At 35.4% G+C, this 25879-nt stretch overlaps 1 protein-coding gene across 3 annotated transcripts in view; it reads right to left on the bottom strand.

Moving 5' to 3' along the window:
• Nucleotides 1-5433: 5433 nt before the first annotated feature.
• The window catches only part of PURG (purine rich element binding protein G), a 38567-nt gene continuing 18121 nt past the window's right edge, over nt 5434-25879 (bottom strand). For 2 of the 3 annotated variants that reach the window (XM_038560161.1, XM_038560163.1), the window contains one exon: nt 5434-7789. In XM_038560161.1, coding sequence (XP_038416089.1) covers nt 7680-7789 — 110 coding nt within the window. In that variant the 3' untranslated portion in view covers nt 5434-7679. Of the gene's footprint in view, nt 7790-24463; nt 24615-25879 lie in introns of all 3 variants that reach the window. The other variant, XR_005371524.1, reaches the window with a different exon arrangement.

The raw sequence follows: 25879 nt of genomic DNA, 5'->3' as shown, positions 1-25879 counted from the left end.
ATAAGCAGTTAATGGCTAAGTGTGAGAGCCAGAGGGTCTCTTTGGTAGCTTACAAAGAGGCCATTACCTCTTATAGTGTGGGAGACAGACACAGTTGGATAGACTGAAAATTGCAGAGGTTTCCAGATGTTTGAATGTTCAGTCAAGATAGACCTCTTATACCAAGGTCAAGGTGTTGGCTGGGGGACTCTGGGACCATGAGAGATGGGATAGTGACATGTAGATGGATGCTTCTGGAGTAAATTTTCTCCACAGTGTCCCATCCTTCCCTGGTAAGAGCCAGCACTCCTGCCACCCTAGAAGATGCTACAGAGATCTCTCCCTCATAAGGAACACTGGCTCCCCTCCACAGCTGCCTTCTCTTCCTCCCTGTCTGATAACTAAAGATCAGTCCCAGCATTGCCTGGTTGGAGACATGTGAGGAATGATGAAAAAGAAAGGAGACTGTATCCCAGAAAAGCTGTCAGAATTCTCTAGCACATTCCGGCAGGAGCCAGAGGCATAAACTTTGGACTCTATCTTGAGAGTGCATGATAGGGGCTTGGAATTTAACTTTCTCAGGATCTAAGATTTTACATCTTGGCAATAACCTCAGGGAAGGGCCAAACTCACTGCTAAGATAGTTCTTAGAAGTCTGGAAAAAGCAATAACAACATTCAGTGAAGTGGAAATTTCTGAGTTGTTCTCAGTAGGAGAGGATTCTGCAACAGGCCCAGGCTGCAGTGCAAGCCACATTGCTCATTGGTCCTCATGATCAGTGGAAAGAATAAAGGAGGGTGAAGAAAGTGGGAACTCCATTAGGTACTCTGCGACTATTCAGGGTCCTGCCACTTTGGTGAAGTTTTTAGGTCCAAAGGTCAGGAGCATGCCAGGATATCTTTTTCAAAGTAAGAGACATATGGGTGTATCTTTCATCCCTATACTATAGAAGGTCAGCACCTTGGTTAGCTTTTTTGAGCTTGGGAGACAACATATTTCACAGATAAGATTATTGCTTTGGCCCATATACTGGGTGACTTAGAAAATTAACAGCTTTGGGTAGGGCTCAGAGTAGGAAATGCTCTGAAGCAGGTACAGCATCCCTGCTGCTTGGTTCATACAATTGGGAAGACCCTACAGCTTTGGAAGTCTCAGTATTGAGAAGGATGCAATGGGAAAAGACAGAGCTTTTGGCAAACCCCAGTGCAGGCACCTGCAATTCTGGAATAAGACTAAGCCAAGTGGCAGGAGATTTGAAACTTTTTGAGAAACAGATATTGAAGGGCTAGGGCATTGGTGGTGATGATGGTTGTGGACCATGGGTATGGAACTGCCCATCATTATTTAGGTTTGGTTGAACTCTCCAAGCCATGAAGTTGGATGGGCCCAAGGCTAGTTTACCAAGAGATGGAAATGATATATGCAAGATCAATCCCAGGTAGGACCAGAGATCACGACTATCTTATGAACAGGCAGCCCAAGGGTCCTTATCCTTAGCATCCTCAACAGATGCACCAGCATTCCTCTCCCATCTCACATCTACGCTCATATGGGGATTTTCATAAAGCCAGCTGAAGGAGGAAGAAAAAATCTGAGCTTGGTCTATGGATGAAGTGGCTAGGTATGTGGGTACAAGCTGAAAATGTGTGGAGTGGCCTTGAAAGACACCGAAGAGGGAAAATCTTTCTAAGGGGCAGAGCTGCAAACAGTGCACTTTATCATCAACACTGTATGGCCTAAGGTGAAAATATTTACAGTTCCTAGACAGTGGTCATTGGCCTGGCTCTCTAGTTAGGGACCTGAAAGGAAAAGAACTGGAGAACCAGAACCCAAAAGTCTGAGATAGAGGCATTTTACATGTTAATGTCCACCAGAAGGCATCCACCATGGAAGAAGCCCTGAATAACCAAGTAGACAAAATGATTTGGCCAACTGACACGGGTCAGATTGCCACTAGCCACTTTAGAACTAGCACAGTTGACAGAGTAGCCATGGTAGCAGAGACAGAGGCATCCAACCAGGGAATTCACTTCCCAGTGAAGGAGGTGGAAGGAGTAGGCTATGATATGACTGTGACTATCACACAACCCAGAGGAAGTCAGCTTTGAGGAATGCAGCTGTCTAAAGGCACAGCAGAAGGGTCAATGTGAGGCAGTATTCTGAAAGCATGGGATGACATCCTTCAAGACACAGTATATTCATTACACCAGGAACCTCTCTATATAGTGCTGTGCACTCAGTAGGAAGAATACATAAATTTGGGAATCAAGGGTATGGAAGCAGATGTGGCTTCACTGATCATCACTACTAATGACCCACTGGAGGTTTGTGCTTCCTGCCCCCAAAGCTCTGGACTTTGCAGCTTGGAGGTTCTAGGCCTCAAATGGGGCCTATTCTTGGTAAAGGACATGGCCAGTATCCATTGAACTTATAAGTTACAGCTGCTGCCAGAACACCAGGCACTCTTTATGCCTAGGAATCAGCAGGTTAGGCGAGGAGTCACCAATTGAGCAGGGGGTAATTAACCCTGACCATTAGGAGGAGATAGTGCTGCTTTAAACAATGGAGGCAGAGAAGAGGGAATGTGTGTCCTGGTACTTCTTTGTCCCATTGTAACTGCTGTTGGACCTGGGCGGCAACCACAGCCTGAGAAGAGTATGATTATGAAGAGGTCAGATCCCTTGGGAATGAAGGTTTGAGTTGTACCACCAGGCAAGCCCCTGAGTCGTGCCAAGGTGAGGGGTAATTTAGAATGGATGGTGGAGGAGGAAGAAGAGAAGTTCCAGTTGTGACCCTGAGATCCAAGGCAGAATCAGGGGCCATGTTTTACTCCTTAACTTCTCTTTTCTGAGTTTTTCCCTTCAGACTAAGGCCTGTGAGGACCATGGAGAGGGTGCTTTTCCAGCTTAGGGGGACAAGTAGATCTGTGCCACGCAGACAGAAACCTGTGGTGGCCCTGAAGATGCAGCTCTCAGATTTCCTACTTCAGGGAGTGTAAATGGCTCAGATCAGCTGCTATGCTCTGCAATCCATCACTGTGTTTGCACTGGGCTTGTGCTTTGCCTTGGCTGTTCCTAGCCGATGGTGGAGCGTGGCAGAGATAGTAAGCGGGCCCGTACCTATAAGATGCTGGCCTCCTGTGAAGGGTCACTTTGGCTCAAGGACTGCCCAATGTTTGGCTGGAACTTTCTTAGAACTGTGATGAATCTAAGAAGTAACTTCCTTTCTCCCTTCTTCCCTGGTTTCTTCTTTCTTCTCCTTCATAAGGTATAGACCTGCATCACCATGTAATGGCTCCTCCATCAGCTCCTTCTCCAATTTCCCTCAGTGGCATTTCCTCTAATAACTCCATTATTACATCCAATCGCATCTTGGCATTTGCGTCTTGGAGGAGCCGAGCTTATACAGATGGCTTCTTTATGTTCCTGAGAAATTTAAGGCAGGATGGCATATATGCCAACCTTGTGTGCTAAGTCTAGTTAACTGGTAGTGGCTGCTGGGAGTGCTGAGTTGAAAAAGATTCTAGAGCTGTATCTGGTCCATTGGAAAGAATGCCACGATCTATTGACATGTTCTGCTATGAGGGCAAGGAAGAGGGTTTTGATCCTTCATTAGTTGCTACTGCTGAGCTGGGATGTTCCCCAAATCTCTATGAAGAAGAGTCACAACCTGAGAAGTATCTGTTGTATATGAAACTTTTGTTAATGACGAACGATATGATAGTGAATGAATAATGCCTAAGTATGGCTAATTATTATTAATAATGATGATGGCATTAGTAATAATGATATGATACATAATGACTACATAATATATAAGTGATGATAATGCTTAATGATGAATGATAATTATAATATGATATTATATCATTAGGGAGCCTAAAGTGATATGAATATAATATGTGGTTTAATTATATTGATAAGCAATAACATTATCACACTGACAGATGAAATAAAAAAATATAAAACATAAGGATGTGTTCATGATCTCCATCTCTATCTTGAGATGACTATTCTGATGAGCTAATGCGATTCTATTTCTTTATGGAGCCCATCCTAACGTGATGCTGTTCATTAACATGACTCATTTCCTTTTACCTGATTTTATACTTGTCAAGCAATGTCCTGACATTAATTAGATTTTATAAAGAGGCTTTCCTACCAGAAAGAGAATATGCAACCAGTTGATGTACATATTCTAATTTATTTAGTATCTATTTCCTTCTAAAAAAATCATTTTTAAAATGATAGAATACATGTTTATCATTAAATAATTTAAAGAGTTACATGAAGCAAAATTTGAAGTCTACTTCTTTTGCAGTTTCCTTTCAGTCCTGTTCAGTGGAATAACACTTTATTTTTTGTTGTAAATTAATTTTCTTTACCGGGTATCTGATCATGAAGGTGTTTTTTTTATGACCTTGTTTAAAAGGAATCTTTTGCAAGTTTACTCACCATGAACTAACAAAACTGCATTTCTACATACCCCAAACTGAGGGCCGATCAGGATCCTTTTTTATTTTCATCAGCTAGCTTTTTGTTAAGTCTTTTGTGATGGGAAACATTACGCTCTATGGAAAGTGTAAGCTTTAGCTACCACTTGCAGAATAGGAGACGAATTTGGGACAATACATATAATGCTGTGCTCAATACATTATATGGTTTATTCAGTTTTGTAGACAGTATACCGCTCATTTGTTTTTTCACGAATTTTATTACTTACTTTTTAAAAAAAAAGACTTTATTTATTTATTCATGAGAGACATAGAGAGAGGGAGAGACATAGGCAGAGGGAGAAGCAGGCTCCCTCCAGGGAGCCCGAGGTGGGTCTTGATCCCAGGAGCCCCAGATCACGACCCTAGCCCAAGGCAGATGCTCAACCACTGAGCCACCCAGGCATCCCTGTATTACTTATTTTTTAGTTATTTTCGGAGTCTTTTCACTGCCTCAAGGATAAAGTGAAAAGTAAGAAAAGTGCCTTTAGTCTTAACATGAACTCAGTATGCACCTATCTCAACAGTTTAAAAAAAATGCATGAAGAAAACAAGTCTGAAATGATATAGGTTATAGATTGGCTTTTTTTTTTTTTTTTTAAATAAGGGCAAGGTTATTAGTATTGGCCATTTTCAAACTCAAAGTAATTCTTGATGAGAAAAATTAGTTCCCTGAGATGAATAAAGTTAGGCTTTTAAGGTACATGAAATTTATTTCAAAAGATGTCTCTCAGTGGAGAATATCTGGATCTTTATTGAAAGTGCTTTCATTCACATATTTACAGATGACAGCTTAAGCTTAAGATCTTCAAGGGAAATTATTATTTTAGGAACAGAAAACAGAACTTACCAAAATAATACTGATAAAAGTAAAGACAAACAGAATTTTATGTAACTTTTAAAAGCTTAAATAATAAACATAAAGAGGGAGAGACTACATTATTTTCATAAATGAACCAAAATTACAAAGCATACTCATTTTATTTAAGGCTGAGTTTTTAAAATAATTTCATACAGAAGATCTGATAAATTTTGTGAGAATAATTTTTTAGGTGGGACAAACATTATGGTGAACAATAATACATAAAATTGGTGGCTGTAGGGATAGAAATGAGAATTTTTTTCATGTAGATTAAAAAGATATTTTTTCCAAAAACAATTTATTCTTTTATCCTTTTATAAAATTAGAATTGATTTTTCTTTCCATTAACAGGCAAAATGTTACCGCAGAAGTAAAGATACTCTAAAACATTCATAGACCTACCTACTTTCTCTCTTTTTGATTAGAGAAGACCTGAAATTATTTTGTAGCACATTTATTATTTGCCAGTTTTCATAAAATGGAATGCTGTAAAGGAAGTTACAAAAATATACAGTAGAAATATCCTTGGAGAGGTTGTGATCTAGTAAATATTGCATTTGTTCAAGATAGTCACGGAGATGCAAGCCCAGTCATATTGGCTCTCTTCTGTAAACTTTATTTTCTAATATTAGAAGTTAGACATGATTCAATAATCATTTGAGGCAAAGTTACTGCACCTACGCTTTTTATAAAATAAATAACCACAGCAACATGGGAATGTCATTTCAGTCACTGGGCCCACTAGATTAGATCGACAGGTTTGCTCATCTTCTATTTGAGATCAGTGATTGTTACTTTAATAGATTTATTTTGATCTTTTCTTTTTAAATTTAAGGTTACCATGGATTAGGCAAAATACCAAGGTCAGAATGCAAATTTGCACACTGCCTTAATATTGACTTTAGCTTAGGACAAAGAGACCTCTGCCCTCACGAGGATAGCAGCTTCACTTGTCCTAATGCTGTATATCTTACGGTGAATGTTAAAATTAAAAATTCAATAAGACCATGCATGATTTATCTAGTATGTCTTTCTGGTGTATGGTATCAGTTTGTCCTGGAAAGTTCCAATTTTATTTTTTGTCCATGTTTTCATACAGGTGAAGTGGGAACTTTGACTTTAAACATCAGCATATAGGAATGGTGTTTTTAATGTCATCTGACCAAGTAACAAAGGTTCTGAAGGCATACTTGTTTCCATGCAAATGTCATCTCATGGTTCAAGTAGATAATAAAATGTTATTAGTAAAATACTGAAATAGACAAAGGCACTGTAATGTCACATGTTTAGTTTTCTCAACATACTCATTTCCCTGTCTGGTAGGTCTAGCCAGTTTTTGTAGATTTAACATAAATTTGATTATAGAAGCTAGGCCAAGTGGATTTAAATTCCCAAAGATACCACAAATTTAGGGGCACCAATGAACTAACAAAATAAACACATGGTAAAAATCAACTTTTGTTTGATAAGAGGGCCCAGTAGAGCTAATCTGCTTTCTGAAAAATAATTAAGAATCCAAATTAATCACACATATAAACCAGTTTATTAGATTGTCAGTGATACTTTGAGACAAATTCAAGTTATTTCATTTTACTTTATATAAACAGAGGAAGGGAGGAAAAGTTTGATACTTCAAGCTTTGTTCAGCATGTGTGCAGTTAGCATCCACAAAAGCACCATTGGATATGGAATAATTAGCACCACAGAATTTTCGGACCTAACTGTTAACATGCATCACTGGAAAACTTGGAACATAAAAACTGAAGTAGTACGTGGTATGGCCTATTATAAACAATACAAGGCAATTAATGATTTGTTTTCATACAGTACAATACAATCACCAATCAATGAGAACCTTTAGTACAATACAGGACAAAAAAACACTTTGTACCCTGTTAACACTAAAACAGTTACAGATTTAAAAACATGTTTCTTGTGAGAGGCAGTGGGTTGAAACTATCCCTCCTCCTCTTTTTAAATTGAGTTATATAGTTACATGATCTCTTAAGAAAGTATTTTCAAATCTATGTCTCTCTACCTCAGTGCTGACAAATGGTTTTTTGAAAACGCAAAGGCTTGATGCGAATTAAAACAAAACAAAATTAAAACAAAACAAAACAAAACAAAACAAAAAAAACAAAACCCCAAACCCTGTAAGAGTCAAGAAGTACTCCAGTGTGGTGGAAGATACTCCACTTAAGATCAGTTTGAAAATGATGCCAATGCTGTTGACACTTGTCTTCCCTTCGGTGGAGGAATGTCAAGTACAGAAGCCTTGCATTCACGATGAACTTCGGTTCATTTCTTTCACACAATGCCTTTATTCTGAAGTGTAACATAAGAGACTTATTCCTTATTCCTCAACTGTGTTTGGAGTGTCCTAGGGCTGTTCCTTATGCTGGATTTGACAACAGTGAAAAGGGTTGATAGTCTCTCTGGATTTAGGGCAATTTGAGCTAAAGAAAAAATATTAATTTAAATTTAGCATATATGCAATTTCAAAGGGAGTTTCACTATTTTCACAGTACAAACCCATAATGAATATCATTGAAAACCTTTCTGTTAGAAAGCATGTAACAAACCCTCAATTTTAAGTTGTGTGTAGACCAATTTTGGCATGTTAAAAGATACTGTATAAGAAATGTGCAATAAGAATGGATAGATACAGGTATATTCAGATCTCAATGCATTGATGCCAAGGAAAATATATTTTTACTCACCAAGAGAAGAATATACCTTGAAGCATCTATGCAGACACATGAATCAATCATGTATCTGCCCAACTTCTAATTCTGGAATAGTGATAACAGGGTCATTTAAGAAAAAGTACTCAATTACAGTATGGCAGCAATTTTATGTTGTATATATTTAACAGCAAAACATTTTTGAAAATAGAATCATTATTATACGGTAAGTTTACAATTCACCATTTCTATACTTGTAATACATGCGCTTATTTGTTTTCCCAGTTTTAAAAAAAATCCCACTAGGACCAACATCTTTCAGAACAACAATCTAACATTAAACAAAACCTCCTAAGGAAAATATTTAGCATCACAGAGATTTGAGAAAAGTCTGTTACTCAGCATCACAAAATACTCAATAGATCTACATTTAAGATTGTTCATGCCATGACATTAACACACCTTTGGGTTAATATATCTTATTTAAAAAAGATAGCAAGATACAAACCAAAGAACTGACATGGAATTTTTTTTTAGTTTCTCGTTGATAAGAGTAAACTGCTAATAAACTTGACTCCTGTCAGTACTATGTAATGTTAGCTGCGTCTGTGAAGCAGCACTTACATTTAGTAAAACATTTAAAACTAGTGATAGAAAAATGGCCACCACAGAGAAAGAATTAAAGATTAGTGAAATTATAGACCAATATTTTCTTCTTAAGTGAACTGCCCCCAAATAAAAAAGAAAACAAAGTTTGTTTGCTGTGAAATATTCTTCTGTTAAAAAATATTCTTGGATAAAAGTTAGTTTATGTTTTATAAATGTCAGAAAGATGTAATGTTGAACTTCAGAAAAAATTTAACTTTTGAAAAAAATTATCCTATGCCTTTTTTTCTGAATCAAATCTCTTGTATAAATCAACTATTGATTTTCTGAAGAGGGCACAGCTATACACAGCAGCACATCCACATTACTGATTTAAATTTGATAATTTACCAGGCCGGGCTGACTTGAACATAGAAGAAACAAAACTGGCTTCTTAATGTTTTAGGGTTACGGTAAAAAAGACTCAACTAAAGAAAACTGAGTTATGACAGGCTGGCCTAACACTTTGGATTGCCCTTGTATTTGAACAACATTTCAACAAAAGGTAGTACCAATTAAAAATAAGATTTAAAAAATAAAGGCTGTCTAAAAATTGTTCAATGAAAAAGTCTTCAAATTTTACACTTTAACCTCAAATAATTATAGACTAACTTAGACTAATGGTTTTGCTGTTATGACACACACTTTTGTTACTCTAGAGTTTTATTTCTGAATTGTTCATTGGTTCTATCATGTAACACAATTTTCTATTAAGTTAAAATAGTTTGAATTATTCTATTATATAATAAGAAGCTTTAGAAAAACACATAAATAGGATAAATTTATAAAAGGATAAAGAATATTTTATGGGATTTTAGACAATTTCTATACAGACAAATAGCTAGTTCAAGGTAATAAAGTGCCTTCATTTCTAGGTAATTAATTTTTCACTAAAATATTTTAAGGCTTTATAAGAAACTTAACATTATCAGAAGTGTGATAGTATATAGGGTTATGCTATTAATTAGCATTCTTTCATAGGTCTTGTTTCATTTAATCTTTTAATCCACATTAGGTACTTGGAATAATCAGCAGCTTAAAATTATAAATTTGAATTGTAAATTCTGAATTCAATTTATGAGGAAAAAGAAAGATGTATAATTTCCTAATGCTGTGATTTGTACATAAGACTCACATGCAGCTTGTGAACAATCTAGTTTATGTCATAATATACAACAGCCAATGCCTCTCAAAAAATTCAACAGAATATTATTTCATGGCAAACAAGGCCATCATTTCATTCATTCATTCATTCATTCATTCATTCATTCATTCATATATTCTGTTGTCTCTATGTTTAAATGATTGTACAGCCTTAAGTGAAAAAGGCCAGAGAAAATCTAAGATAAATTCTTCAAATACAGGCACAACGAGTATTTTTTATTGCAATAGCTTATGCATAATCTATACTGATGCCAACATCCAATGTTAAAGCATTTATATTTGTTTTCAGTTTGCTTCTACCACCCATGGGTGTATCCCAGTAAAATACTGGAAACCTACCAGAAGTGTATACAATAGCCATAATCATACAGAATTTTATTTTTTCTTGTCATTTCTCTTTGGAATATATGAGGGTATTTTAAGTAATGCTGTGTAGTTAGTTATGTTGGCAGTCCCAGATTTTAAGATAAATTATGACTATATGGACATCAACTTATTAAACTGGTTATAACCAATAAAAACTAATTAAAATGTTCAAGTATTCTTTTTCAGGAGTTTAGCTATTTTTATCAGAAGATTACTAAGGCCAGGCATCAGATTAAATGTCCATGATACCTAACATGCTTATCTAACTATCACTGGATTAATATAAAATGTTCCTTAAATTAAGGGCCTTTGAAGTTAGGATGGAGGAGGAAACTTAAAACTCATTGCAAAGAATGGTTTAAATTAAAGGTTCCATATAATTATAGAAACAGGAACTAGTGGTAGGAAAAAGTGCCAGTCTTAAAATTGGGTTTGGTTTTCAATCTAAAGCTTAGTAAGAGTAATTCTTGGTGATTAAAAAAAATAATAAAATGGCATAAACCTTTATAATTGCACATTCCTTTACCAAAGTGCCACAAGTTACCAAAAAATCTTTTTAAATGTATATGATGCTACTTTTCAAAATCTAAGTACACATAAAGTTTTACCTTTTTCATAGTAGTATGGTACAGTTTCACAAACTTATCACAAATATAACCAGGAAGATGAGTTATAACTTTCTAAAAACAGTTATAGTGTGGTTTTAAAAAATAACTGTTAGAACCTTTGTCATTATGAGGATTCAAACTGAAGGGTAGCCAAAGCGTTCCCATAATATCCGAAAACATCATGAGAATTTAGGCAAATTTTAGTACTACTCTGCCATGCAATGCACAGAACACCACAGCTTTTTTTTTTTTTAAATACTGGTTTAGTTATCCTGTTTTAATCTGATTACATGTTATACTTACTCTTTAATCACTGAAGTGACAATATATGGAATAACTGAGTTTTGAAAACAGTATTAAGCACTGAGGTTACTAGCCTTAATTGCTCATTCTTATTAAGCATGGCAAAAAAGTCTGAGGCATGGATTATTAATTTTCATGCTTCTATCTCTTTATTCTAAGTGGAAATGTATAGAGATAATACAATAAAGATAAAAGGACATTAGAGACCAAAGCACTAATATATGGAACAAATAAAATAATAAACAACTGTATGGAAATTCTTCATACCATTAAATTTGTTAAATCAGGGCAAGACAGTAAAAAATAAGATCTCTCCACCAGATAATAATTATAGGAATATATTTCTTAAAAAGTAAGTGGCATGCATGAGGTTAAATTTTTAATATTTTTATTGTTTGAATGTGAAGTTAAACTACAGAGATATGTCATTATAAACTGAGACCAAAAAAATTATATTGTTCAGGAAAAAAACAGAATGTAAGATCATGATTCTCAATGACAGGCCACCTGCTTTCTGTTATGCCACAGGCTAAACGTTGTGGTGCAGTGCCTCATTTAATGCAAGTGAAAATTCTGGCAAAAACATAAAAATGCAAAATAATAAAATTAAGGTTAGTTCATAGTCAAAGAACATTGAATGAGTATCAAAAAAGAACCCCTTCTTTTCCCTACAGTTTGAAAATTTCAATCTTTGGTATAAGAATGTGACCATATAAAAGCATGCGAAAGAAATGCCCAATTCGATAAATTCTTCATCTTCTGAGGATGTAGAATGGGATGTAAATTGGTATCCTAGTCCTCTGAGAGAATTAACAAACTTTAAAAACATAAGTAAGATCAGAAAGAATCGGGCATGATGAATCACTGATAACAACTCTGTTAAACCCAATATACTGATAGATCAGTCACAGAAAGGTTAAGTATTCATTCTGTGTAATTTAACGAATCTTCTTATAGTTTCTGAATATGAAAATATAATTGCTTGTTGGTGGATAAGTCTTGGGTAGTGGCAGTGCTTAAAAACTGTTAAATACTTCAAATAAACACTGAAATGCAGAAGATCCTTAATAGAAGCTGTAGGCATGTGGAAACTCGATACTAGATGTGATATTCCAACTATATTTAGTTCCTGTATTACTCAAAGTAATATAAGATTGCATAATCTCTCTTGCCGATACACACAGATATTTTCTCATCTTTGCAAAACCTAGCCAATTGCACTTACCTAAGTTAGCTTTTCCTTCCTTTTAGCAATCCTATAGTGATGACATAAATACTGGACGTATCTATAAGAACCATTCCTACCACGTAATTTAATCTTGTTTTCTATTATTTAGCTCTTTTATAGCACTTTTCATTTCCAAAATGCCACACAACTAATTGTAATAGTTATTTCTCATTCTATGGGGTGGGCAAAGTTAGTAAATGGCTTGTGTGGTGGTGGAACTATAAGAATAGTTTTCAGGGATCCTATATATCTTCTCTGTTCTGTAGGCAGTTTTATCCAGCATTGCCCTCTGCTATGTATCTACACCACATGCTCCTTGAGGCCAAAGACTGGATCTTGTCTGCTGTATACCCAGACCTATCAGAATGTTTAGCTCACACTGTATTCTAAACAAATATCTGCTGATTTAATGAATGAGAAATAGGATTGAGAAAATAAAACAAAAATCTTAACATACTGCCCCTCACCCTCAACTTCCAAGTGAAAAGCTGTGCTTACCCACTCTTGCTTCTCTAATAACATAAGTGGTATTACTCTTCTTACATAGTAGGGTTGTATTACTCACTCTTAAGTCTGGATGGCAAAAAACCATTTGATATGTGTCCTCTAGAGTACCAGTGACTCAATTATTACTACAACTCCTCCTAAAACTGTGCATTATTCACCTTTCCTTTGGCCAAGCATTTAAATTAAAAAGTTATGTTTCTGCACACAATAGATTATTCTTAAGCTAATTCAGGCATAAAGAATCAAGAAAATCCTCAAGCTGTAACCATTAGTATGAATACAGAGAATATCAGAAGGGACGGAAAAGACAGACATGTACAGCAAAAGGAATTGGGGACTAGAGGTCCTTTAATTTTCTGGAAATTAGTGCAGGAAAGCTAAGATCCTTGAGAAGGTAGTGATTTTAGTGAACTAGGTTAATGTCAAGTTTAAGCTAGATGATATTGAAAGTATTTTCCAGCTCCAAAATTGTATGTTGTGCTGACTGGTTCCTCTTCTGGTAAAATGAGAATCTACACTGTATTCAAAGGATATTTTATTTTTTAAAAAAGGGATAGTGAAACTTGAAAAGTTTGATGTTTTTGAACTCCTAAACAACTGTGAATATTAAGTTTTTTTTTAAAAACCACCATTACTCCATTAAAAGTAAAACCTTTTAAATCTCAATAAACATACTTGAATTATGTTAATGTAGTGTAGATATTACTTTGCTGACAATAATTCATATTATCAGCAAAATTAAGAGTGAGTTTTCTCCTACTCCTGCTACTTTACATGAACATATCCCCTAAAGAAGTCTTAAGTACAATCATGATCCAATTTTCAACTTCAAAGAGAGGAGGTAAAATTATTTCTTATAAAAATAAAAGGCTATGATATTAAGTTTGAATCTCTAAATTACTACATGTGTTTATAAAAACAGGACTATGAATTTGAACATTTTGACTGAGAAGCAACAACAAAAAATACTAATTCCAAAATTAGGAAGCCAAGTCTGATTTTTATTTGGGTCCTTTCTCTTTTCTTTTTGATAAGCCAGGCTATGGGTTTATTGATCTTATTCTTTTTTTAAAAAAAGATTTTATTTATTTATTCATGAGAGAGAGAGAGAGAGAGGCAGAGACACAGACAGAGGGAGAAGCAGGTTCCATGCAGGGAGCCTGATGTGGGACTCGATCCCAGGACTCCAGGATCATGTCCTGGGCTGAAGGCAGGCACTAAATTGCTGAGCCACCCCGGGATCCCCAGATCTTATTAATTCTTTCAAAGTACCAGCTCCTAGTTTTGCTGATCGGTTCTACTGCTTTTTCTTTTTTTGATTTCTATATCATTGATTTCTGCTCTAATCTTTATTATTGCTCCTCTCCTGCTGGATTTAAGGTTTATTTGCTGTTCTATTTCCAGCTCCTTTAGGTATAAGGTTAGACTGTGTACTTGAGACTTTCTTAAGAGTTTCTTGAGAAAAATCTAATTTTTATTAGCCAGAACCCTAAATATGTGGGAGGAGGAAAGATGATTTACTATCAGCTTTAATTTCTGCTAAGCTAGGGCTTCTCAAAACCCTTCAAGCAGAGTGTACTCCTTGGGAAATCAGGTTTATAATTCTTTATTTCACAACTGAAGACCTCTTTACCCTTCTAACATTAAATTGATATCATTACTCATACTCAAATGGAAAGAAGGGCCATATTCTCATTTTTCCACAGGGCAACAAACATTATTGGCAGTTAATTAAAATTAATTACTACAACTAAAATGACGACGAACTGCTGAGAGAATTCATGCATACTGCTCAAAAGTAGTTAATCATCTTTACAGTTGGAACATAGATTCTTGAGGCATGGTATGATAGCACTGCAAGTCCTCCATATAGGTTAAATTATACTAATGAGATTTTCTTGAAGATTCAGATGTAACTACTTTTTTTTTTTTTTATGTGAACTACGACTTATGAGTAGATGTAAGCCAAATTCTACACTAAAGCAGCTTGTGTTAAAGGGAAGTATCATTTCAACATTTTTTGGAATTATCAGAATGAAATATGAATGTGGTAAAATAATTTAGAAGAGAAAAATAAGTATGAGAGGGGAGAAGGAAGGTGTATTTAACAGAACGTAGAAAGAAATGAGAAAATCAGTGATTGAGAGGGATTCACAGAATGGGGTAATCTGAAACTTTATTAATATTTTCTCAGTAATCTGGCAAAACTGGCAAAACTTATTCAAGTGCCTTTTTTCACAGGACTGATATAAACACTATTGTACTTTATGGTTATTTATCTCCTTGCTGAATAGTTGTATAAGCACTGAAAATGACATGCTAACATTCCATCAAGTTAGGAAAGTGCTTGTTGTGTGTGCTTTTGGGTGTGTGAGTTAATGTCCTGGGATCTCTTTGTGGTTCTTCTTATTTAAGAATCTTAAAGATGGAGATAGTATGTATTGGGATGGACTAGCAGAGGGCCAGCTCAGTCTTCAGTTTTATGTAGTTATGTTAAAATTCAGACTCCTTTTCGGTCAGAAAATCTTGAAAATGATTTCTGTCATTTTCTCATGAAAATGACAACAGCCGGTACACTTGGGTGACTCAGTGGTTAAGCGTCTGCCTTTGGCTCAGGGCATAATCCCAGGGTCCTGGGATCGAGCCCTGCATCAGGATTCCCGCAGGGAGGCTGCTTCTCCCTCTGCCTATGTCTCTGTCTCTCTCTCTGTCTCATGAATAAATAAATAAAATCTTAAAAAAGAAAAAGAAAAAGACAACAGCAGGCAGTAACAATTCACCCTTTAGATCTGTTGGTAACTTGAGTCCCTAAGGTCGCAGTGGAATTTTCACTTAAATTTATTTCTGCTCCCAAATGCCAATGAATTTGCTTAAAATGGCAATTTTAAGATAAATTCAATGAGAACTTTCAAAAACAAACAAACAAACAAACAAACAAACACCAAACAAACCAAAAATGCAATCTGGATGTTGGTTTTATTGTATCTACTCTCTTGTTTGTATAAATTATGGATCAAAGTGAGTTTGTAATAATAAAACTGAGCTCATAAAAAAATAAAACTGAGCTCATAAGGTCTATGTTATACAATTTTAACAGAGCATAAAAGCTACCAAGCCATCACCATATCGATGAACAACGAAAATATTCATTCTAGCACGTATTCATTATGGTCATATCATAAGAAGTATCTCCTCATCTGAAATTATTTTTCACATTTGCTTTCTGAGGTCAAAGAGCAAATACAAAGGGAAGGAACCAATACAGTTCCAGCTTTGTTGTTAATAGAGTTTCCTAGAACAGTACTTCTTGATGCATACAGCAATAATTAAGGTGGGAGAGTCATGAGAATGTTAGGAGTACTGTCATTTAATATTAATATTAGAGGATTTTTTGTCTCCTTCATCCTTACTGTAGTTCCACTGCCCTGACTTTAATAACACTCATATGTCAATAATAACACTCAGTGAAGATCTAATGATTTCTTGCCTGTATTTTTAAAAGTATTATCTGCAATAGAAAGAAACTATTATGAACTCATCAACATGGATAATCTCAAAAATATTAGGTTGAGTGAAAGAAGCCAAATGCTAAAAATACATGTTCATTTATGTGCAATTCCACAATAGACGACTAACTGATAGTCATAGAAATCAGATCAGTGATTGCTTTTGGAAGCTGGGACTGGGGAAAAAGCGGGGTGTTGACTGGAAGAGGATGCACAGAAATTTTCTGGAGTGAGAAAAATGTTCTCTATCTTGACATCCACCAAAACTGACTGAATGATATATTAAGATTGGAGCATTTTACTGTATGTAAATTATACCTTAATATAAAATGTGAAAAAGCATTGCCACTAAACACAATATTCTTGCTAAAGCATTAGAGTTGGGTGTCATTTTTCTTTTCATTTCAAAACTTCTGCCTTTAAGAGCACCTGGGTAGGTCAGTGGTTGAGGGTCTGCCTTTGGCTCAAGGCATCACCCCAGGGTTCTGGGATCGAGTCCCACATCGGGCTCCCTGGGGTAGCCTGCTTCTCCCTCTGCCTATGTCTCTGCTTCTCTGTGTGACTCTCATGAATAAATAATCTTTAAAAAACAAAACACAAAAATGAAACACCTTCTGCCTTCACACTGTCCCATAAAGAGCAACATATTCTAGAATGGGATCCATGACTAATATTCTACAGAGAACATGGATTTTATATCAGGGCACTGAACTAAACAGGTTTTTTTTATTGCTGAAGAATATTCTTTTATGGACCACACTATATGTAACAGCTCTAAGAAAGAATATAAGACTTCTTACATTTAAAAAATACCCAGGACAGAAAAGGGTTTTTAAGTTCAATTTATCATTGTGAAAATACTAATTTATAAAGGCATAAAAAAGTCAATGAAACACTTGGCTCAAATGCTGCTTAAAGGTGATCATGGCAATATGGCCTTCACTCTTTTTTTGTTTCCCCAAGGATGAGTGAACACTGGTGGAGCAGTAGTATACCACTGATCTCTAAAGGAGACAGAAGAACTAAACATTTAGGTGGGAAGGAAACAAGATTTTACTTATGCTACTTTGGTGCATAGTCAAATAACACTTTTCAAACCATTTGAATGCCAGTGTTGGGGCATAATTTATGATTACCTTGCCACCTTGCCACTTCAAGCCTAAGGGACCACGTGTTCACCAACTTTAAGGAGGTTATAATCAGAATTGAAATAACCACAGAATTCCCAATTTCCTACAGAAATAACCTTATTACACCATCTGACAGTTCTAAAAATAAATAAGTGAAAAAATTCTATTAGTTCTGAGAAGAACTAGTATTACTACCTTGAATAGAATTTATCTACAAGTAATACCAAATATTCATGGGCAAAATTAAAACTACAATCAAAAGTCAGATAATTATTTATCCAATTTATTTCTTTTTTAATTCCAATTCAAGCCCATCAAGTGTTTATGTTGTCTTAAATCTGCATGTCATACAGGGACATCTAAAATAAATAATTTTACTACTCATCATGATCTCCACCTGAGATGAGACAGAAAAAAAGTGAAAAAGCAACCAATTTCCCTAGCATAATAGCTGGCCTTTGAGAAGAACTCAGTAAGTATTTGTTGAATAAATGAATGGATGGTTTCCTTTCCCTCGATGACCATTTCTTACCTCATATAGTGAGGCTGCTCACTGCACATTAAAAATTCAGGTATGATTGAAAAGGCAAAGTATAGACATTTACTTAGTAAAAGAAAGCAATGCTCTGAAACCCCTAAATCATGGGTCATTATTGCTGCTACAGCTTTTGTTGACATAAAAATCACATAAATATAAATCAACACAATTGTGAAATCACAACAAATTGAAAGAAGATAACTTCGATTTTTACTGTAAAATTTTCCTTTACAAAACTCAATTAGGGGGGTCCCTGGGTGTCTCAGTTGGCCACCAAAGTATCTGTCTTCCCTTTAGGTCATTATCCTGGGGTCCTGGGATCAAGCCCTGTGTTGGGCTCCCTCCTCAGTGGGGAGTGTGTTTCTCTCCCTCTGCTCTTCCCCCTGTTGGTGCTTTCTCTCTCTCTCTCATATAAATAAATAAAATCTTAAAAAAAGAAAACTAAATAACTCAATTAGGGTACCTATGCTGTTCAGTGGGTTGAACATCTGACTCTTGATTTTTGCTCAGGTCACCATCTCAGCGTTGTGAGATGGAGCCTGGGGTTGGGCTCCACACTCAGCAAGGACTCTGCTTGTCCTTCTCCCTCTACCCCTTCCCTCCTCCATCTCAAAGAAATAAATAAAATCTTTTTAAAAACCCAACCCAATTAACACTAAAGGACATTGTTTGCTTCTCTAGAGTGAATAAAAATTTTCATAATTCAGTCAAAAGGGACCCCCAACCATAATCTTGCAATGTTTTCAACTTTAAAATAAACAAGTGTGAAAACAGTTCCAGCTGACAGAAGAAAACAAATATTCTGAATAAAGCCCACATACTATCTTCCACTGATTATCAAGCAAAGTAATAGAGAGGTCCACATCAAGTAGTGGAAAGATCACTTCCTGAAACCTAGGTCAAGTTCTGAAAAGACTGGTTAGACGATTATGAACAAGCCACAAGCTATCTTTAATATTTTTCCTATCTGTTATAAAATAAGGGTGTTAACATGACTCCAAAGACTTCCTCAGGCAAAAAAATGTAAAGTTGATTGTAGATTTAGACAAGAAAACCTTATGTTGTCAGGTCACTAAGTAAACAGCTGAATGTAATCCCCATATCATGCAAATTGTCTTTTTTTAAAAATTTATTTATTCATGAGAAACACACAGAGAGGCAGAGACAGGCAGAGCAAGAAGCAGGCTCCATGAAAGGAGCCCAATGTGGAACTTGATCCCGGGACTCCAGGATCACGCCCTGGGCCAAAGGCAGGCACTAAACTGCTGAGCCACCCAGGAGTCCCATCTTTTTATAAAAGGAAACAAGGCAGTTCTGATTCTCTCCAGCAATACAATTATGCTTTGACATTTCCCTGTCTGTGGATATTCATTTTCTTAATGGTGTCTTTTGATAAGCAGAAAATATTAGTTTTGATGAATGTCTAATTTTTAATGAAGTGTCTAATTTTTAATTTTTAAAAAATAATATTTAGTGCTTTTTGTTTCCTGTCCAAGAAATTTTTGCATACATAGTTGTATGCTTTTATATTTGACTGACAACAGCTTCAAGAGATTATAACTAGCCCAACTCCCTGGCTATTGCTGTACGTGAGAGTTCTTGTGGCAAAAGGAGGCTCCCTTCCAATTTTGCCTAAATTTGTTATACTTTCTGGGGAATTGTCCGTATTATGGGTTGGGAAAAATTAATAATGATGCTATTAGTATTTACTAAGTGCTTTTTATGTGACAGAAATTTTTCTAACAGTTTATCTTATTACATTTAATTTTTTTAAAGAGAATCCTGGTTGACTATACTTTCTGTGAGGGGAAGAAATCTTATCTGTTTTCTTATTGAAGAAGATCCTCTGGACCAAGATAATTGTCCCAGAACAGAGTAATTAATAAGTATAAACTGAATGCTGATTGAATAAATTTTCATAATAATCCTATAAAGTTATATAATTTACCCACAATTCACAATAGTGACAGAATTGGACTTGAACCCACAACTGGTTGGCACCAAAGTCTGTGTTCTTTATAATTCTGTACTAAGCCTATTAAGATTGCCTGATAACTCTAGAGGAACCCAGAACCTAAAGATACAGCTGAAATCACAGCTATTACTTAAGCGGGGGGAGGGAATGTTTTAAAGTTATTGTTGTTTTATTCCTCTCATAGCAAAAAACAAACGTGGAACTTCTACTAAGCTCCTTAAAAAAAAAAAAGACTTATTTATGAGAGAGAGAGAGAGACTGAGAGCATACAAGTAAGGATAGGGGTAGAAGGAATCTCAAGCAGGCCCCATGCTGAGTTCAGAGCCCAACACAGAGCTCGATCCCACAGCCCAGGACATCATGACTGAAGTCAAAGTCAAGAGCCAGTTGGTCACTCAACTGACTGAGTCATCCAAATACCCTTCCTTTCTTTTTTTTTTTTTTTTTTTTAAGTAGGCTCCATACCCAGCATGGAGCCCATTGTGGGGCTTGAACTCACAACCCTGAGATCAAGACCTGAGCTGAGATCAGGAGTCAGAGGCTTAACTGACTGAGCCACCCTGGTGTCTCTAAGCTCCTTCTTGATAATCTTAGCCATACTGATCTTTTTATATTTGTAACTATGTGATAATTTGTGCAGGCTGAGCCAATATGAAACTTTTATGGCCATGGATCTATAGGAACAGAAATATTCAATCTGCACGTAAAATTTAGAGCTCAGCTTGCTAACTCCTCAGTGATGCTGCAAAGCCATGGTTAACTGGGAATGCTAGGAGTAAGGTTACTTATTTAATGGAATTTCTAGTCAACAGATCTAACTACAATACTTTTAATCCTACTGAAATTGAATACTATTGAATATTGAATGAACATGCTATTGAGAGAACAATTAAATTTTGTATGAATGAGAATACTTCCAATGCTCTAGAATCTTCATTGTTAACAACTATAATCAGTGCAGGGACACCAAACAATACCAACAACGAAACAAAACTACAATCACCATGTAATGATGTAAACAAAGAATATATAGGTTACTGAGTTAATTTCATATGAACTTAGAACATTCCTTTCAAATTGGTTTTGAAAAAATCCGCTTCCAACTTATTATGTGGTCATTTATGTCTCGTTCATAAAGAGTTTGGGAAAAAAACCTCTCTAGTTGTTTTATAATTATTAACTGAACTGACTGTGAAAATGAAGTATTTTTATTTCTTAAATTCTCTAAATAACACTTTTTGAAGGCTATACTGCAATGCAGATGCCATGACAAGACCTGTGAGGACAGGACAGCAAGGGTTGTGTGTATCCTAGTCATTAGGATTAAGTTCTGGAAGGTTCACTAAGGTGGGAGCTCAGGAAATAGACTAAAGAATAGAGATGGCCAAAGACTCAATAACTAGAGGAAAAAGGGCTGAATCTAGGCAAATGTTTGTGTATACTGATTACCAAAATAATGATTTGGTATGTCTTCTGCCAGGGCCAAAACCCACAGTAGACTGAGTGCAGAACTGAGCTCAAAGATGTGATAAAAACAGGAAAATGCCTAGCATGCATTTAAAAAAATTATTTAAATTGGCTATAAAAATGTGTTTAACTCACAGACCTAGAACAAGTAATTCTGAAATTTGTATGGAACCACAAAAGACTGAATAGCCAAAGTGATCTTGAGAAAGAAGAACAAAGCTGGAGGTATTAGAATCCCAGATTTCAAGATATACTACAAAGCTTCAGTAATCAAAGCAGTATGGCACTAGCACAGAGACACAGATCAATGGGACAGAATAGAGAGCTCAGAAATAAACCCATACTTTTATGGTCAATTAACCTACAACAAAGGAGAAAGAAAATACAATGAGGAAAAGACAGTCTCTTCAATAAATGGTGTTGGGAAAACTGGACAGATACACACAAAAGAATTAAGCTTTCTTACTCCATGTACAAAATACATGGATTACAACATGGATTACAGACTTACATGTAAGACCTGAAATCATGAAAAACTAGAAGAAAGCACATGTAACTTGCTTTGACTTTAGCCCAAGCAACATTTTTTAGATGCATCTTCTTCTCTTTTATTTTTAATTTTATCTATTTATTCATGAGAGAGGCAGAGACACAGGCTGAGGGAGAAGCAGGCTCCATGCAGGGAGCCTGACATGGGACTCCATCCTGGGTCTCCAGGATCACACCCTGGGCTGAAGGCAGCGCTAAACCGCTGAGCCACCCGGGCTGCCCGATGCATCTTCTTTTGCCAAGGACGACAAAAGCAAAGATAAATACTTTGAACTCATCAAACTAAAAAACTTTTGCACAGTGAAGAAAACCACCAACAAAATAAAAAGATATGCATACTTGCAAATGATATGTTTGTTAAGGAGTTGATATCCAGAATATATAAAGAACTCATACAACCCAATAATAACAATAACAAAAAGAAATGATCTGATTAAAAAACAGGCAGAGAACCTGAACACTTTTCCAAACAAGACATACAAATGACAGAGACAACATGGATGGATCTGGAGGGCTACTATGGTAAGGGAGGTAAGTCATTAAAAGACAAATACCATACAATTTCATTTATATGTGGAATCTAAAAAACAAATGAACAAACAAAACAAAACAGAAACAGACTCATAGATACAGAGACAAACTGGGGTTGCCAGAGGTAAGGAGGGCAGGCTGATGGGTGAAAAATGTGAAAGGAATTAAGAAATAGAAACTTACAGTTATAAAATAATACATTATGGGGATATGATGTACAGTATAGGGAATATGGTCAATAGTATTGTAATAACTTTGTATAGTGACAGATGGTAACTAGACCTATTGTAGTGATCATTTTGTATGTATAAAAATACTGAATCACTCTCTTGTACACCTGAAACTAATATAATATTGTTATGTCAATTACAATTTTTAAAAAAATTATTTATCTATAAAAACTTAATACTTAATTTTACCAAATTTTGAGTTCAAGTTTGCCATTTAAAATTTCTATAACATATTATAAAGGCTGCAATGAGCAGTGGGTTTCTTATAAACCCTGGTATTTTATTAGATTGCTAAGTGATCTACTGAAGAATCACTTAACCTGCCTGGGCCTGTTTCTTCATCTGTTTAGTAAGGTTAGCGATAATGAACAAAACTAATCTTAATCAGTATTTTTATCAGAATGAAATGAGATACAATATGTGAAGGAACTTTGAAAAGTATTGAAATTATATGTAAATTATTATAATTGAAATTCCATATTCTTTTTACACTTGTTTAGAAATTCCAGTTACAGAAAAACTTTCAAGACAAATGAATCTTTTGCATCAGTAACTAACTGTATTTATCAATTAATGGATCTTCTTTGCAATGGATCTATGGAAAATTATTACAGTGTCTGATTTACTAACACAGTAACAGAATCAGGCTCATTTCATTTGGCTAAGATGTCAGTGAGATTCATAGTTGAGAACACTGATGGACTTTTCTAAATCCAGACATATGGAGAAAAAAAAGTTTGTGAAGATAGTTATGTGTGAAGAGAGTGAAATAAAATTAAAGTGAGGATGAATACAAAAATCTAGAGCAGGGAGGGCAAATATATGATACGAAGTCTCTACTCCTTGCCTTCCAACCTCTCAGCAACTCAATCCCTCATGCACACACAGAAACCACAGCATTCTTTTATGGTGAACCTGCATGGGGCTTCCCAATCATCTCCAACTGAGAGTTTAGGAAATCATTAACACTTGAAAAAAAAAAAAAACCACTTGAATACAGTAGTCACATGAAATAAAACAGAACCATTATTTTCATCCTAGGACATCAAAAGAGATTTGGAATGGAGAAGACAGAATTATTATTCAAAATAGTATTGTTGTAGTTCTCTAAATTTGCATCAGTGAAATATATTTTGAGCTTTATAACATGTGTAGATAATTATATCATATTTAAATTAAATACTGTAGATAATTAAATATTTAAAGGAAAAATTGTTAAAGGGAAAATAACATTTGGCATTTTATAATCGATAGCTTCAAACACACTTCTCATATATACCAAATCACTGCCTGGTATATGGCAGATAATCAGATGAATATCTGTTGAATGAAAAAATGACAGTTTGATTAGGTTCCAAAAGCTGCTTTGAATCAAATAACGTCGGATGTGGCATACTTAAGGCTAATGGCAGTGTGGCAGTGGAATATTTTTCTTTTGTAAATTATTTTATCTCTAGTCCCTGGCAGTAAGGTCTGGCACAGAGTAGCCACTCAGCATCCATGGAGTGAAAGAACTGGATGACTGACCTATTAAGCAAGGGAAAGAATATTTCTTTCTTTTTTTTTTTTTGCGGTGGTGGGGGAGAAAGAATATTTCTGAAATAAAATTTATGATGTGCAGGACACAAAAGATCCCGTATTCTACTCCATCTTAATTTGTGAGTCAATCCTTGAAACAAAATGACATAGTATTTCTTACCAGGTTTTACAATTATCACTTTCCATTCCCACTTGTCTTCATTTTGATTTGTCTGTGAAGTACTGTCATCCTGAAGCAACGAGATTTCAAAGGCAAAACAGGAGTGGGAACCGTGGTGATTGAGTGAAGAGAGATGATTCAATCAGCAGTGCTAGGTGTGGAGGGGAACAGAAAAGAGGAAAAAACTGTCTCCGGTTTTAAACTTAATAAAAAAAAGTGGGGCTGGGCAAATTAGGGAGAGAAACAGTACACTGAAACACTTTTCTAAAGCAACCGTAACTAAGTATGAAGGATGCCAAGGAGGATAGGATGGTCAATAAATGTCAAACGAAACAAAGAGCTTCTGAAGAAGAATGTGGAAAGGCCATAAAAGGAAGTTGAAAGTAACTAGAAGTTTCTCTGACTCTAGGGATATAGATATTGAAAGGTTCCTAGGGATCATCTATTGCGATCCAATCTTCACAACTGATGAATAAGCAAGAGGTTAAATGACATGCCGCATGGCCAGCTACAAAGCACACTGTGGAGGCTTCTAATACAGTGCCATTCTCTCCATGCCACACTGCTACACACCAGGAGGGAAAAAGCGAGACCTTCGAATTCTTAACATTCCAAGAATGCTTGAAAAAATAGTCTGAATAAACACAAAAAATCTGGGGGGCTTTATTAATTATAGCACATTTATTTTGTAACAAAATTATTAAAACTAATTATTTAGAATTAAATCATTGAAAACCTAATGTAAGAATCAAATTGTGTGTTTACCTAAGATTGATTTTTTTCCACATAAACTGTAAAAAAATTTCCATCAAATAAAATGTAGATCTTATGCAATGTTTCTGAAGGCAGAAGGAAATCACTTCAATGGAATACACTGCGTGAATTGAAGCCTGGTATGTCATTAGGTGTTAATATTTGGGTCTTTAAAAAAAAGTCAAAGAGTGAACGGTGGTTAACAAACCAAATTGCACAGAGTAACCTCATGACCCAAAGGATTCCTTAAATAGGAGTACAGTCTAATAATACAGGAAGAACAATAATGCAAATTTGCTTTAGTTATTATAAGTCAAAAGGGCATTCTTTATTCCAAGTAAATTTAATATTATAATTGATCAAGTATGTAAATAATTGTCAAAAAAGGCTCAGAACTTGGGGAATTTTCAGGCTGAAGATTTTACTATATAAGGTAGAGTCTTACTGGCAAAATACTAGTGTCGAGCTTATGTTAGAGACTATAGAGGAGAGGTTAAGTGCTAGATGGCTGGCAGTGTATCCTCTGAGGATTGCATGGCATTCAATGAATTTCTGTGACTAGGGAGATAATGGTGAACAATGAAGAAGGATCTTAAATGGTGATGGGGCACTGGAAAGGAAAGAGTAATTATTTAGTATGTTAATGAATCAGATGCACTACAA

Source organism: Canis lupus, chromosome 16, assembly GCF_011100685.1.
Source record: "Canis lupus familiaris isolate Mischka breed German Shepherd chromosome 16, alternate assembly UU_Cfam_GSD_1.0, whole genome shotgun sequence".
In the NCBI taxonomy this organism is placed as follows: domain Eukaryota; kingdom Metazoa; phylum Chordata; class Mammalia; order Carnivora; family Canidae; genus Canis; species Canis lupus.
The sequence above is the reverse complement of the archived record's forward strand: the minus strand, read 5'-3'. Positions and strand labels throughout refer to the sequence as shown.